This window comes from Leucoraja erinacea, chromosome 14 (genome assembly GCF_028641065.1).
Source record: "Leucoraja erinacea ecotype New England chromosome 14, Leri_hhj_1, whole genome shotgun sequence".
Taxonomy (NCBI): Eukaryota; Metazoa; Chordata; class Chondrichthyes; order Rajiformes; family Rajidae; genus Leucoraja; species Leucoraja erinaceus.
In genome coordinates, this window is record NC_073390.1 from 51,828,101 (window position 1) to 51,840,779 (window position 12,679).

Below are 12,679 nucleotides of genomic sequence, written 5' to 3' on the forward strand. Positions count from 1 at the left end.
TGCACCTAATTTCTATGTTTTTCTATTTCTATGAATACGTTGTTGGTTATTATATATTTATCTGTGTGTATTGCATTTACCAGCTTATTAAGCTGCTGCAAGTAAGAATGTCACTGTTCGATTGTCAGTAAATATACGGTGGAGGTAGATACAATGGAAGCATTTGCGAGGGTTTTGAATAGAAACATGGATATATGTCGGGTATATGAAAGAACTGCAGATGCTGGTTTAAATTGAAAGTAGACACAAAATGCTGGAGCAACTCAGCGGGACAGGCAGCATCTTTGGAGAGAACGAATGGATATGTAGGAAATGGAGAGATATGGATCGTGCAGGTCGAGGAGATTAGTTTGTTGACATTATGTTTGGCAAGGATATTGAGGGTCATAGAATCTGTTCCTGTGCTGTACAGAACAGTATTACACAACGTTCTATCTTGTGTAATAATTTCAATGGACAATAGTTTTCCCTAAGATGCTGTCTAGCCAGTAAATATTATGTGCTAGCATTTCCCTCCCCTTAAGAAATGCTATCATTCTGCAGTAAATGAGCCGTAAAACATGAGTTGTGCCATTGTGTATTTTGGCAACCCAGCACTCATATGTAATTAAATAACAGATATTAAAAACATCTCACTAGGTAAATATTTCCAAATGTAGGTGCGTATGAATCTTAACAAGTCGGCAGCACAGTGGTGCAGCGGAGGAGATTCAGCCTTTACACCATCAGAGGCCCAGGTTCAATCCTGACTACGGGTGCTGTCTGTACGGAGTTTGTACGTTCTCCCCATGACCACGTGGGTTTTCTCCAGGTGCTCTAGTTTCCTCCCACACGCCAGAGATGTACAGGTTTGTAGGGTGATTGGCTTCAGTAATTCTTTCTTGGGTGTAGGGTAGAACTAGTGAATGGGGGATAGTTGGTCGGCACGGACTAGGTGGGCCGAAGGGTCTGTTTCCACGCTGCATCTAAAACTAAAAACTAAAACAGCGGATTCTATTTATTTTAGTCAAACTTTGTTCTCCTTTTCCTCTAATCTGTACTTTCATTTCCTCTGTGCTAGTTCTGTTTCATTTCATCCTCACAGGACTGTAGTTGTAACCCTTCACTGCTCTGTTTGCATCTGAGACCTTTCTACCTCTGGGATTTGGTTCTTTTTCCTGCAGTTGCAATTCCTCAACTTGTCCTCTACCCAAAACACTACTTAGGTCCAAATTGAAAGCAAATGTCTCCCTGAGATCTGACGATGTTTCTTTGCTCTGGTTTCACAAGGCCCATCTGCCCCTTTTCCTGTGCGGGAAGGAACAGCAGATGCTGGTTTAAACCGAAGATAGACAGGAGAAGCTGGAGTAACTCAGCGGGACAGGCAGCATCTCTGGAGAGAAGTAGTTGGCGATGTTTCGGGTCGAGACTCTTCCTGAAGAAGGGTCTCGACCTGAAATGTTACCCGTTCCTTCTCTCCAGAGATGCTGCCTGTCCCGCTGAGTTACTCTAGCTATTTGTGCCCCTTTTCCTGGCCCTTGGGTTAATTCACAGCAGTTGGACAAACGATACTGGTTCGCACTGCTCCAGAGACCGCTTGCAGAGGCTGGGATTTCCATGCACATAAAACAAGTTCCATTGACACGTTTTTGCAAATTGGAAACACAAAACGTGCCTTATTAAATAATATCTTGCTGTTTTTTTTAGCATAGGCAACAGAATCTAATCCTCTGCTTCACAGTTCAGACATTGGTAAAATAATCTGGTTGTAGCTGGCTGATTTCTTCCCCCCCCCCCCTCTTTCTCTCTCTCTCCGACTTTCCGCTGGGGAACTGCAGGATAATTATAGCAATCCGAGCATCCCACCGATTAAGATCAGAACCTTCAGTAAAAACTATCGGATCCAAACCAGGTTTAGGCTAATTTTGATGACTGCATAGCGTAGTAAATTTATTTAGTAGGCAATGAAAAGTGCTCCCCCCCCCCCTCTCTTTCTTTCTCTCTTCTCCGACTTTCTGCTGGGGAACTACAGGATAATTATAGCAATCCGAGCATCCCACCGATTAAGATCAGAACCTTCAGTAAAAACTATCGGATCCAAACCAGGTTTAGGCTAATTTTGATGACTGCATAGCGTAGTAAATTTATTTAGTAGGCAATGAAAAGTGCTCACAACCTCTGATTAATATTGAAAGGTAATCATCATCATTCCATTTCTCATTAAATTGTGTTTTCTTTCATTTTTCTCTTCATGTGTAGGGTCATTGAGCCATTGAGTGATACAGTGGAAACAGGCCCTTCGGCCCATCGGCCCAAGCCAGATGCTAGCCCCTTTACCGGGATTGTATAGTAGTTAATAGAATATTTATAAAATAGTTGTTTCTAAAATAGACTGGATAGACATAGAAAAATAGATGCAGGAGTAGGCAATTCGGCCCTTCGAGCCTGCACCGCCATTCAATATGATCATGGCTGATCATCCAACTCAGTATCCCGTACCTGCCTTCTCTCCATACCCCCTGATCCCTTTAGCCACATGGGCCACATCTAACTCCCTCTTAAATATAGCCAATGAACTGGCCTCAACTACCTTCCGTGGCAGAGAATTCCACAGATTCATTACTCTCTGTGTGAATAAAAAAATGATGTTTTTCTCATCTCGCCTGTCCTAAAAGAAATTTGCCCCCTTATCCTTAAACTGTCCAAGTCCCACCCCATCCTGTTCTGGACTTCCCCAGATATTGAACATCGGGAACAATCTTCCTGCAGCTTCTAGCCTGTCCAACCCCTTAAGAATGTTGTAAGTTTCTATAAGATCCCCCCTCAATCTTCTAAATTCTAGCGAGTACAAGCTGAGTCTATCCAGTCTTTCTTCATATGAAAGTCCTGACATTCCAGGAATCAGTCTGGTGAACCTTCTCTGTGCTCCCTCTATGGCAAGAATGTCGTTCCTTAGATTCGGAGACCAAAACTGTACGCAATACTCCAGGTGTAGTCTCACCAAGACCCTGTACAACTGCAGTAGAATCTCCCTGCTCCTATACTCAAATCCTTTTGCTATGAATGCTAACATACCATTTGATTTCTTCACTGCCTGCTGCTCCTGCATGCCTACTTTCAATGACTGGTGTACCATGACACCCAGGTCTCGTTGCATCTCACCTTTTCCTAATCGGCCGCCATTCAGATAATAGTCTACTTTCCTGTTTTTTGCCACCAAAGTGGATAACCTCACATTTATCCACATTATACTGCATCTGCCAAACATTTGCCCACTCACCCAGCCTATCCAAGTCATCTTGCAGCCTCCTAGCATCCTCCTCACAGCTAACACTGCCCCCCAGCTTCGTGTCATCCGCAAACTTGGAGATGTTGCATTCAATTCCCTCATCCAAATCATTAATATATATTGTAAATAGATGGGGTCGCAGCACTGAGCCTTGCGGTACCCCACTAGTCACTGCCTGCCATTGTGAAAAGGATCCATTTACTCCTACTGTTTGCTTCCTGTCTGCCAGCCAGTTCTCTATCCACATCAATACTGAACCCCCAATACCGTGTGCTTTAAGTTTGTATACTAATCTCTTATGTGGGACCTTGTCGAAAGCCTTCTGGAAGTCCAGATATAACACATCCACTGGTTCTCCCCTATCCACTCTACTAGTTACATCCTCGAAAAATTCTATAAGATTCGTCAGACATGATTTACCTTTCATAAATCCATGCTGACTTTGTCCAATGAATTCACCACTTTCCAAATGTGCTGCTATCCCATCTTTAATAACTGCCTCTAGCAGTTTCCCCACCACCAATGTTCATATGTTCCCTCATTTGGACAGGTGCATGGACGAGACAGTTTTAGAGGGGTAAGGGCCAAATGCCCTATGGCACTGGTTTACACAATATCACTTCTGATCTCATGAGGGGAGAATAGTCTTTGAAGGAGCTGAAAATTCATCCGTACATGGGGGTGTGAAAGCTTGGTCATTTTATTTTACCTGCTGGGAGATATTATCTCTAACTCATTCTTACCTGTCCAAGTGCATATAAACCTATGGACCAATTCCATTCAAAAAAGGGTTGAAAGACTAAAATGCTGGAGAAACTCAGTGGGTGCGGCAGCATCTATGGAGCTATGAAAGACAGAGATCTGAAGGGTGTGTACTTTCATGAGAAAGTGTTGATCAGACAGTCACAGAGTCATACAGCATGAAAATAGGCCCTTCGGCCTAACTTGCCTACAATTGCCCCATCTACACCAGTCCCACCTGCCCGGTTAGGCTCATTCCCTCTAAATCATTCCTGTCCATGTCCTATCTAAATGTCACAGTGTGGAAACAGGCCCTTCGGCCCAACTTGCCTACACCGACCAACATATGCCATCTACATTAGTCCCATCTGCCTAGGCTTGGCCCATATCATAGAAACATACAAACATAGAAAAAAGGTGCAGTAGGAGTCCATTCGGCCCTTCGAGCCAGCACCGGCATTCATTGTGATCATGGCTGATCGTCCCCTATCATTAACCCGTGCCTACCTTCTCCCCATATCCCTTGATTCCACTAGCCCCCCTAGAGCTCTATCTATCTAACACTCTCTTAAATTCATCCAGTTACTTGGCCTCCACTGCCCTCTGTGGCAGGGAATTCCATAAATTCACAACTCTCCGGGTGAAAATGTTTTTTCTCACCTCAGTCTTAAATGACCTCCCCTTTATTCTAAGACAGTGGCCCCTGGTTCTGGGCTCGCCCAACATTGGGAACATTTTTCCTGCATCTAGCTTGTCCAGTCCTTTTAAAATTTGATATGTTTCTATAAAATCTCCCCTCATCCTTCTAAACTCCAGTGAATACAAGCCTAGTCTTTTCAATCTTTCCTCATATGACAGTCCCGCCATCCCAGGGATCAATCTGGTGAACCTACGCTGCACTGCCTCAATCACAAGGATTCCCTCTAAACCTGGCCTCTCCATGTACCTGTCTAATTGCTTCTTAACGTTGCGATAGTCCCTGCCTCAACTACCTCCTCCGGCAGCTTGTTCCATGCACCCACCACCCTTTGTGTGAAAATGTTACCCCTCAGATTCCCATAAAACCTGTCCCCCCATACCTTAATTCAATGCCCTCTGGTTCTCAATTCCCCTACTTTGGACAAGAGACTCTGTGTGTCTACCTGATCTATTCCTCATGATTTTATACACCCCTATAATATCATCCCTCATCCTCCAGCGCACGCACTAGGATTATAGTAATTAGTAATTAATTAGTCATTAATAATAGTATTGCTAATAAAATCCCTGAAAGGCAAAATCATGTAAACTAATCCACATGATCTTTTATTGTCACTGGAAATAAAATAACTCTGCTATCGGAGAAAGAATATTATCATCAAACAATGTCACAAGTTCCAATTTGTAACAATTAAAATTCACAACACATAGCAATTACACTGAATCTCCACCAGTTGAAATACTCAAAACACCCTCCTGTGGCATGCATCGTAATAGTTTGTGCTGTTGAAAACGGCAAACACATCCTTTCGTACAAAATTTAAAAAATTCTCGAAACGGCAGAGGCGTTTGGAATGTGCTTTGAGTCCGGAACAGAACGAGGTCTGGGATGTGACGTCGTCACCGTTATAAAGGATGCGCACAAAAGTTCTTCTTTTTGTCCTTTCCGTTTTGCCAAATTTCGAAGATTAACCGGGCACCGAATCGAGGGAAACTGGCGTGGGTGATGCCCAAAGCACTTAGCATGGGCGCCACTGTGACGTCGTGGGCGGAGTAAAGAGCAAATATCTCGTCCTTCATTCCCTGCGTGATCCGCTGCATGCGTGTGACGGTCTGGTTTAATATCGGGTGGGTTGCAAGCAGTGCATACTTATAGTACAGCTTCTTTCTCTGCCTGTCTTGCTCGTCCTCTAGCTGATGGGCCTTGATGGCCCTGAAGTGCTCCAGTTTGATGCATCCCTGTTCGGTGCAGGGAAACGAGACGTTGTGGCAAAAATGGCACAGCAGCGAGTCGATGGGGTTGGCCGCTCTCAGCTGCCTGGTGGGGACCCCCACAATCTTTGCCATCTCGATGTACGTCCGCTCCAACTCGTTATTCTTCACGCGCAGGTTGTACTGTCGCCGTTGTTCTTCCTCCAGGTAGTGGTTGCGCATGGGGCAGTCACAACTGTTGGAGCAGAAGATGGTGCTCCACTGGTGACGGACCCGGATCTTACCCCAGTCAAATCTCGGCAACAGACTGTACAGTAGTGCCAGCCCGCTCTCCAGTGTACGGCTCTTCCCTGTCGATTCCACGTACAGTTGCTTCATTGTCCAGTTGTCGGGCAGCAGCCTGTGATTCCTAATGTACTTGCCGTGCAAATGTTCCCCATTCAGGAGATGCTGGACTACACCTGCAGGGAAACAACACAAGACTTAACAAAAACGTTTCTAACCCTGCGGGCATGGGCGGTATAATTGCTGCCTTACAGCGCCAGAGACCCGGGTTCGATCCCGACTACGGGTGCTGTCTGTACGGAGTTTGTATGTTCTCCCCGTGACCTGCGTGGGTTTTCTCTGAGATGTTCGGTTTCCTCCCACACTCCAAAGACATACAATATTGTACGTTAATTGGCTTGGTGTGAATGTAAAATTGTCACTAGTGTGTGTAGGATAGTGTTAGTGTGCAGGGATCGCTGGTCAGTGTGGACTCGGTGGGCCGAAGGTCTTGTTTCCATGTTGTATCTCTAAACGAAACTAAACGTTGGGTTCAAATTACTGTTAAGACTTGATCTTTGTTACACTTTTCTCTATTCTTATGACAGTAAAAATGTTACTCGGTCCAAAATACAGTGTTGTCACTGATTTAATGCAGTGTACATAGAGGATAAAAGTTGGGAGGTCATGTTGCAGTTCTATAAGATGTTGGTGAGGCATCATTTAGAGTATCATGTTCAGTTCTGGACACCATGTTATAGACAAGATGTTGTCAAGTTGGAAAGGTTACAGAGAAGATTTACAGGGATGTTGCCAGGACTCAAGGGTCTGAACTATAGGGAGAGGTTGAATAGGCTGACACTTGGAGGATGAGAGGTGATCTCATAGAGGTGTGCAAAAAGGATAGGTCGGGTAGACGCACAAAGTCTCTTGCCCAGAGTAGGGGAATCGAGAGATTCCCTACCCCTACTTAAGGATAAGGGGGAAATCCTTTAAAACCAAGATGAGAAGAACTTTTTTCACACAGAGAGTGGTGAATCTCTGGAACTCTCTGCCACAGAGGGTAGTCGAGGCCAGTTCATTGGCTATATTTAAGAGGGAGTTAGATGTGGCCCTTGTGGCTAAGGGAATCTGGGGGTATGGAGAGAAGGCAGGTACGGGATACTGAGTTGGACGATCAGCCATGATCATATTGAATGGCGATGCAGGCTCGAAGGGCCGAATGGCCTACTCCTGCACCTAATTTCTATGTTTCTATGTTTCTATGAGAACCAGATGGCATAGGTTTAAGGTAAGGCGGGAAAGATTAAAGGGCCTGTCCCACTTTCACGACCTAATTCACAACCTCTGTGAGTTTGCCCTTGAATCATACTTGCAGCATGGTCTTCACAAGGTGGCAGGAGGTTGTAGGTAGGTTGTGATGCTAGTTGTAGGTACTCGTGGCATCAAGTAGGTCGGGGCTTTTTTCTAGCCTTATGAAAAATGTCCACGAGTAAAAAAGGTCATGAATTAGGTCTTGAAAGTGGGACGGGCCCTTTCATAGGAGTCTGAGGGGGAACTTTTTCACGCAAAGGGTGGTGGGTGTAGGGAACCAGCTGCCAGAGGAGGTAGTTGAGGCAGGGACTATTGCAAGAGGGCCCGCCATAGCGGCAACTGCGAACGGCTCAAAGGCCCCGACCACGGGTGAAGAAAGAGGAAGTTGACTGAACTTTATTGCCTTCCCTCACAGTGGGGAACGTTGGTTCCACTGTGTGGGGATGGTCATGTTGTGTTATTTTTATTCGTATGGCTGTATGGTAACTCCAATCTCACTGTACCAAATAGTGCATGTGACAATAAATGTAACTAGAACTTGAGCTTGAGAAGCAATTAGATATGTACCTGTATAGGACAGGTTTAGAGGGATATGGGTCAAACACAGGCAGGTGGGATAGTGGGGGTTGGTATGGGTTGGTGTGGGCAAGTTGGGCCAAAGGGCTCCTGTTTCCCTGCTGTATGACCATGTCAATGACTATAACTTGTATGGCCATAACTCAAATATGTGAAAACTAAACATTCATCAGCCTGTGATACCCACTGTTAAAGATACGCTGTATCATGAAAGAGTATGCATAAGTATTGGTATTTTAAAGGCAATTATTTCAGTTTAGTTTAGTGATACAGCATGGAAACAGGCCTATCGGCCCACCAAGTCGACACCGACCATTGATCACCCATTCACACTAGTGTTATCCATGTTATCCCATCTACGCATCCACTCCTTCAACATGAGGGGCAATTTGCAGAGGCCAATGAACTGACAAGCCCGCACGTCTTTGAGATGGGGCCAGGAAACACGAGCACCTGGAGGAAACCCACGTGGTCACAGGGAGAACGTGCAAACTCCACACAGACAGCACCTGAAGACAAGATCAAGCCCAGGTCTCTGGGTCAGTGAGGCAGCAGCTCTACCAGTCCACCACTATCGCTCATGCCTGTGTTTGCCCATATCCCTCTAAACCTGTCCTATTGAACATTCTGTATTGAGCATGCCAACAATGGTAGTTTATTACCAAGGCAACCATTTCTCTCCACAGACATACGCATCATATTCCAAAGATAAACACAAAATGCTGGAGTAACTCAGCGGGACAAGCAGCATCTCTGGATAGAAGGAATGGGTGACATTTCAGAAGGGTCTCGACACATTATGTCTCCCATTCCTTCCATCCAGAGATGCTGCCCGTCCCGCTGAGATACTCCAGCATTTTGTGTCTATCTTCGGCTGAAACCAGCATCTGCAGTTCATTCATATTCCAGTTCTTCTACTTGACATACGGCCAGAGTGGACATGTGCAAGATCCATATTGGGATTTGCAGCATGTCCTTGTGATTGAGGCCAATTAAATCACATCCTTGTGATTCAGGCAGTGCAGCGTAGGTTCACCAGATTGATCCCTGGGATGGCGGCACTGTCATATGAGGAAAGATTAAAAAGACTAGGCTTGTTATCACTGGAGTTTAGAAGGATGGGGGGGGATTCTTATAGAAACATATAAAATTATAAAAGGACTGGACAAGCTAGATGCATAAAAATGTTCCCAATGTTGGGCGAGTCCAGAACCAGGGGCCACAGTCTTAGAATAAAGGGGAGGTCATTTAAGACTGAGGTGAGAAAAAACTTTTTTACCCAGAGAGTTGAGAATTTATGGAATTCCCTGCCACAGAGGGCAGTGGAGGCCAAGTCACTGGATGGATTTAAGAGAGTTAGATAGAGCTCTAGGGGCTAGTGGAGTTAAGGGATGTGGGGAGAGGGCAGGCACGGGTTATTGATAGGGGACGATCAGCCATGATCACAATGAATGGCGGTGCTGGCGCGAAGGGCCGAATGGCCTCGATCGTCATTGTCATTTTCTCCTTGCCTCACCTGTTTGTGTTAGTTCCCCCATCTCGCAAACAGTGTGGCTGGGAAGGAGAGCAATGTTGTTCAAGGGGCTGTCCAATTGGCCCTTAGCTGCATTGTTCCTGGTCTTTATAAAGTCCTTCAGCAGCCGATGAGAAGGTTCCCTTGTAACAGAGAGAGAAAAAAAACACCTTAATAGGCCAGGATGTCAAAGGAGATATTCCAAAAAACAACACTGTACACTGCAAGGGCCAGGAAGTGAGCGGGCAAGATCATCTCTCACCCCTCAATGTGAGTGTGCCATAACATTGCATTGTCCGGCCGATCTCCCCAAGTCCAATTCCAGTGTCGTGGTGAACTACAATGCAACTCCATTTGCGAGGAAATCCCAAAGTCATTGACAGTTACATGTGGAAATGTTGATAATTCCCTGGGGAATTGTTAGCATTTTACATAATATCTGCCTGCACACAAGATCATCTCTCTTTCCCTCACCGAGCCCATTCAGAGATTTAAAAACAAATAACAGTAACTTAAAATGAACCCGAAAGTGCAAACTCTTTGAATCACTTCCCTCTGGAAGGCGACTCCGGACTGTCAAAGCTGCCACAACCAGACATAAAACCAGTTTTTATCCATGAGTAGTTGCTCTACTCAACAGCCAAAAATCTGTAGCCTCCCTTTGATCTGGTATTTTGTTGGTTCACATGCTTGATCAATGGTGTTTTGTCATTAATGTTTTATTATTATTAATGTTTAGTGTTTTCTGAGTCATTTGGAACTGTCAGGGTATGTCATGTTGTTACTTGTGGGCAGAGCACCAAGGCAAATTCCTTGTATGTGAATACTTCGCCAATAAAACTTACTTACTTACTTACTTACATTAAATCTCAGATAAAACTTTAAAGTGGTGCAACGGCGTGGTGACATTTTAAGTGAAGTTCCTCTTAAAAAAGTTACTGCAGGCTTCTAATGCAAGATTTTCCTTATTATCTTTCCATTCCTGCACTGAAAGTTTCCTGACTATCATTGTTAGATCAAAGCATCCCTCAGAATTAATGTTCTTGGATCTGACACTTCCCGTAAAGCTGTCAGTACAAACAGTGTATGTGTGGAAACAGGCCCTTCGGTCCACCAAGTCCATGCCGACACTTCTGAAGAAGGGTTCTGGCCCGAAACGTCACCCATTCTTTCTCTCCAGAGATGCTGCCTGTCCCGCTGAAGGCCAAAGGGCCAAATTGGCCTACTCCTGCACCTATTGTCTAATGTCCATTGTCTATTGTTACTCCAGCGTTTTATAATACTAGACCAAGTGCAGACCTGTTGGGTCTGCTCCCCCAATGGTGTGATCCCCCAACCCAACATTCCACCATGCACCCGTCTCCTCCAACGGAACTGAACCCGTTCCCAAATGTAAGATTCCAGCACTCCCCTGCCTCCCTCAGCAGTGGATTAAAAAAAAATTCCAATTGCACCTCCCCTGCCTGCTGCAGCAGTTCCAATTGCAATACCAATTGGCCCTCCCCCTCCTGTTGAAGCACTTGCTGTGATATCCCATTGAGGTGAAAAGTTCAGAGTGTTCCTGTCTTGCAACTTTGTTTTGAAGTGTGTTGGAAGCTGATAGGAAGGAGCAGCCGTCCATGTAAATGGATCCATTCTGATTGGACATCTGCGAGTATTGGGCATGGTGACATCACACGATGGAACGAATCAAAAGGCAGAAAGGCAGCCGGTAGCCGGACGGACGGATGGCAGGCGGCAGCCACAAAGTTTTATATAATAATAGAAGATACTGTGTTCTCCAAACTTCTTGCAAACAAGGAATTTCATTGCACCCTCCAGTGTGCTATGGTAAATGAATCTGAATGCTATGAAAAGTCTTGCCTTTGCTCTGTGCAGAATTTGTTTCTCACTTTGCTTTTGTTAGCAGCAAACTGATATTATCTGGTTTTGCTTACATTTTCTCTCCATTCTCCAGAGAACACTAACTCTTGCCAGCCATTAATTGAATGGGGGACAGATGTAGAATCTCACCCAAATTCCCATTCCTGCACATCAGTGACCGAGTCAGGCGTCTGCGAGCTGTATCTCGTGTTCTTTGCACTAATTATCATCACACAACCTCGCAATAAGCCGGTAGACTACGCATGCCGTGGCCAAAGAGAGGCACCAAATGCTGGAGAAACTCTCGAAGGGGAGGATGCTCCTCAAACTGCGGAGCATCTTGGACAATACAGCTCACCTCCTCCAGGACAAACTAGTCAACCTGAGGACTACCTTCAGCAAGTCCCACCAAGATGCAGTGCAGAACGCCACAGGAGATCCTTTTTCCCTGTGGCTATCAAACTGTACAACTCCTCCCACTTCTGTCGTTGGATAGACTGACTCCCCCCCACCAATCTTTGCACATCCCCAATCCTTTCCACTCGTCACTCTAATTTCATGTTTCACGTGCCTTGTGTTTTATGAATGTTGCCAGTCCAATCCTCCTGGGACAAATAAAGTTCTATCGTATCGATCGTAAAGGGATTCAAACACATGGTTCTCAATAGGCAACATTGTTTATTTTAGTTAGTCTCCTTAAGGTTTATGTTAGTTGGTAAATACCAGTAGAATAGGTCTCACATGCACGAAGGATAGAACGCTCAGGAAGTGACCACCTCTGGTAATTGAATAGCTTAACATGCTGGCAAACTTAGTGAAATCTCACCTTGGCAACTGGTGGGTTGGTGGAAGGGAGCAAAAAAGTTGGAAAATGTGAACAAAATGTACATCACATTTAATCTCGTGGGGGGCATTTGAGATTAATTAAACTTGGCATCATGTTCGACATAGACATTGTGGGTTGAAGAGCCTGTCTAGTTCAGTTTCTTAGTGTTTAGTTTAGTTTATTGTCACGTGTAATGAGGTACAGTGAACAGCTTGTGTTGCTTGCTATCTAATCAGCAGGAGAAAAAAAATCATCATTACAAATGTGCCATTACAGTGTATGCAGCCTGGTCCTGCGCTCGACTGTTCTATGGCAAATTTATTTATATTCTGCACCAAGCCCTTTGATTAATTGGACTTTAAAAAAAAAATCAATTTAATGTCACTTTAATCAAAAAAGGAAC

The 12,679-nt window shown here is 44.8% G+C and overlaps 1 protein-coding gene across 1 annotated transcript in view; it reads right to left on the reverse strand.

Annotated features, from left to right (window-relative positions):
- Positions 1-5,275: 5,275 nt before the first annotated feature.
- pxylp1 (2-phosphoxylose phosphatase 1) overlaps positions 5,276-12,679 on the reverse strand; it is a 142,085-nt gene continuing 134,681 nt past the window's right edge. The window contains 3 exon segments of the mRNA XM_055646416.1: positions 5,276-5,634; positions 5,636-6,381; positions 9,591-9,730. Coding sequence (XP_055502391.1) covers positions 5,452-5,634; positions 5,636-6,381; positions 9,591-9,730 — 1,069 coding nt within the window. The 3' untranslated portion in view covers positions 5,276-5,451.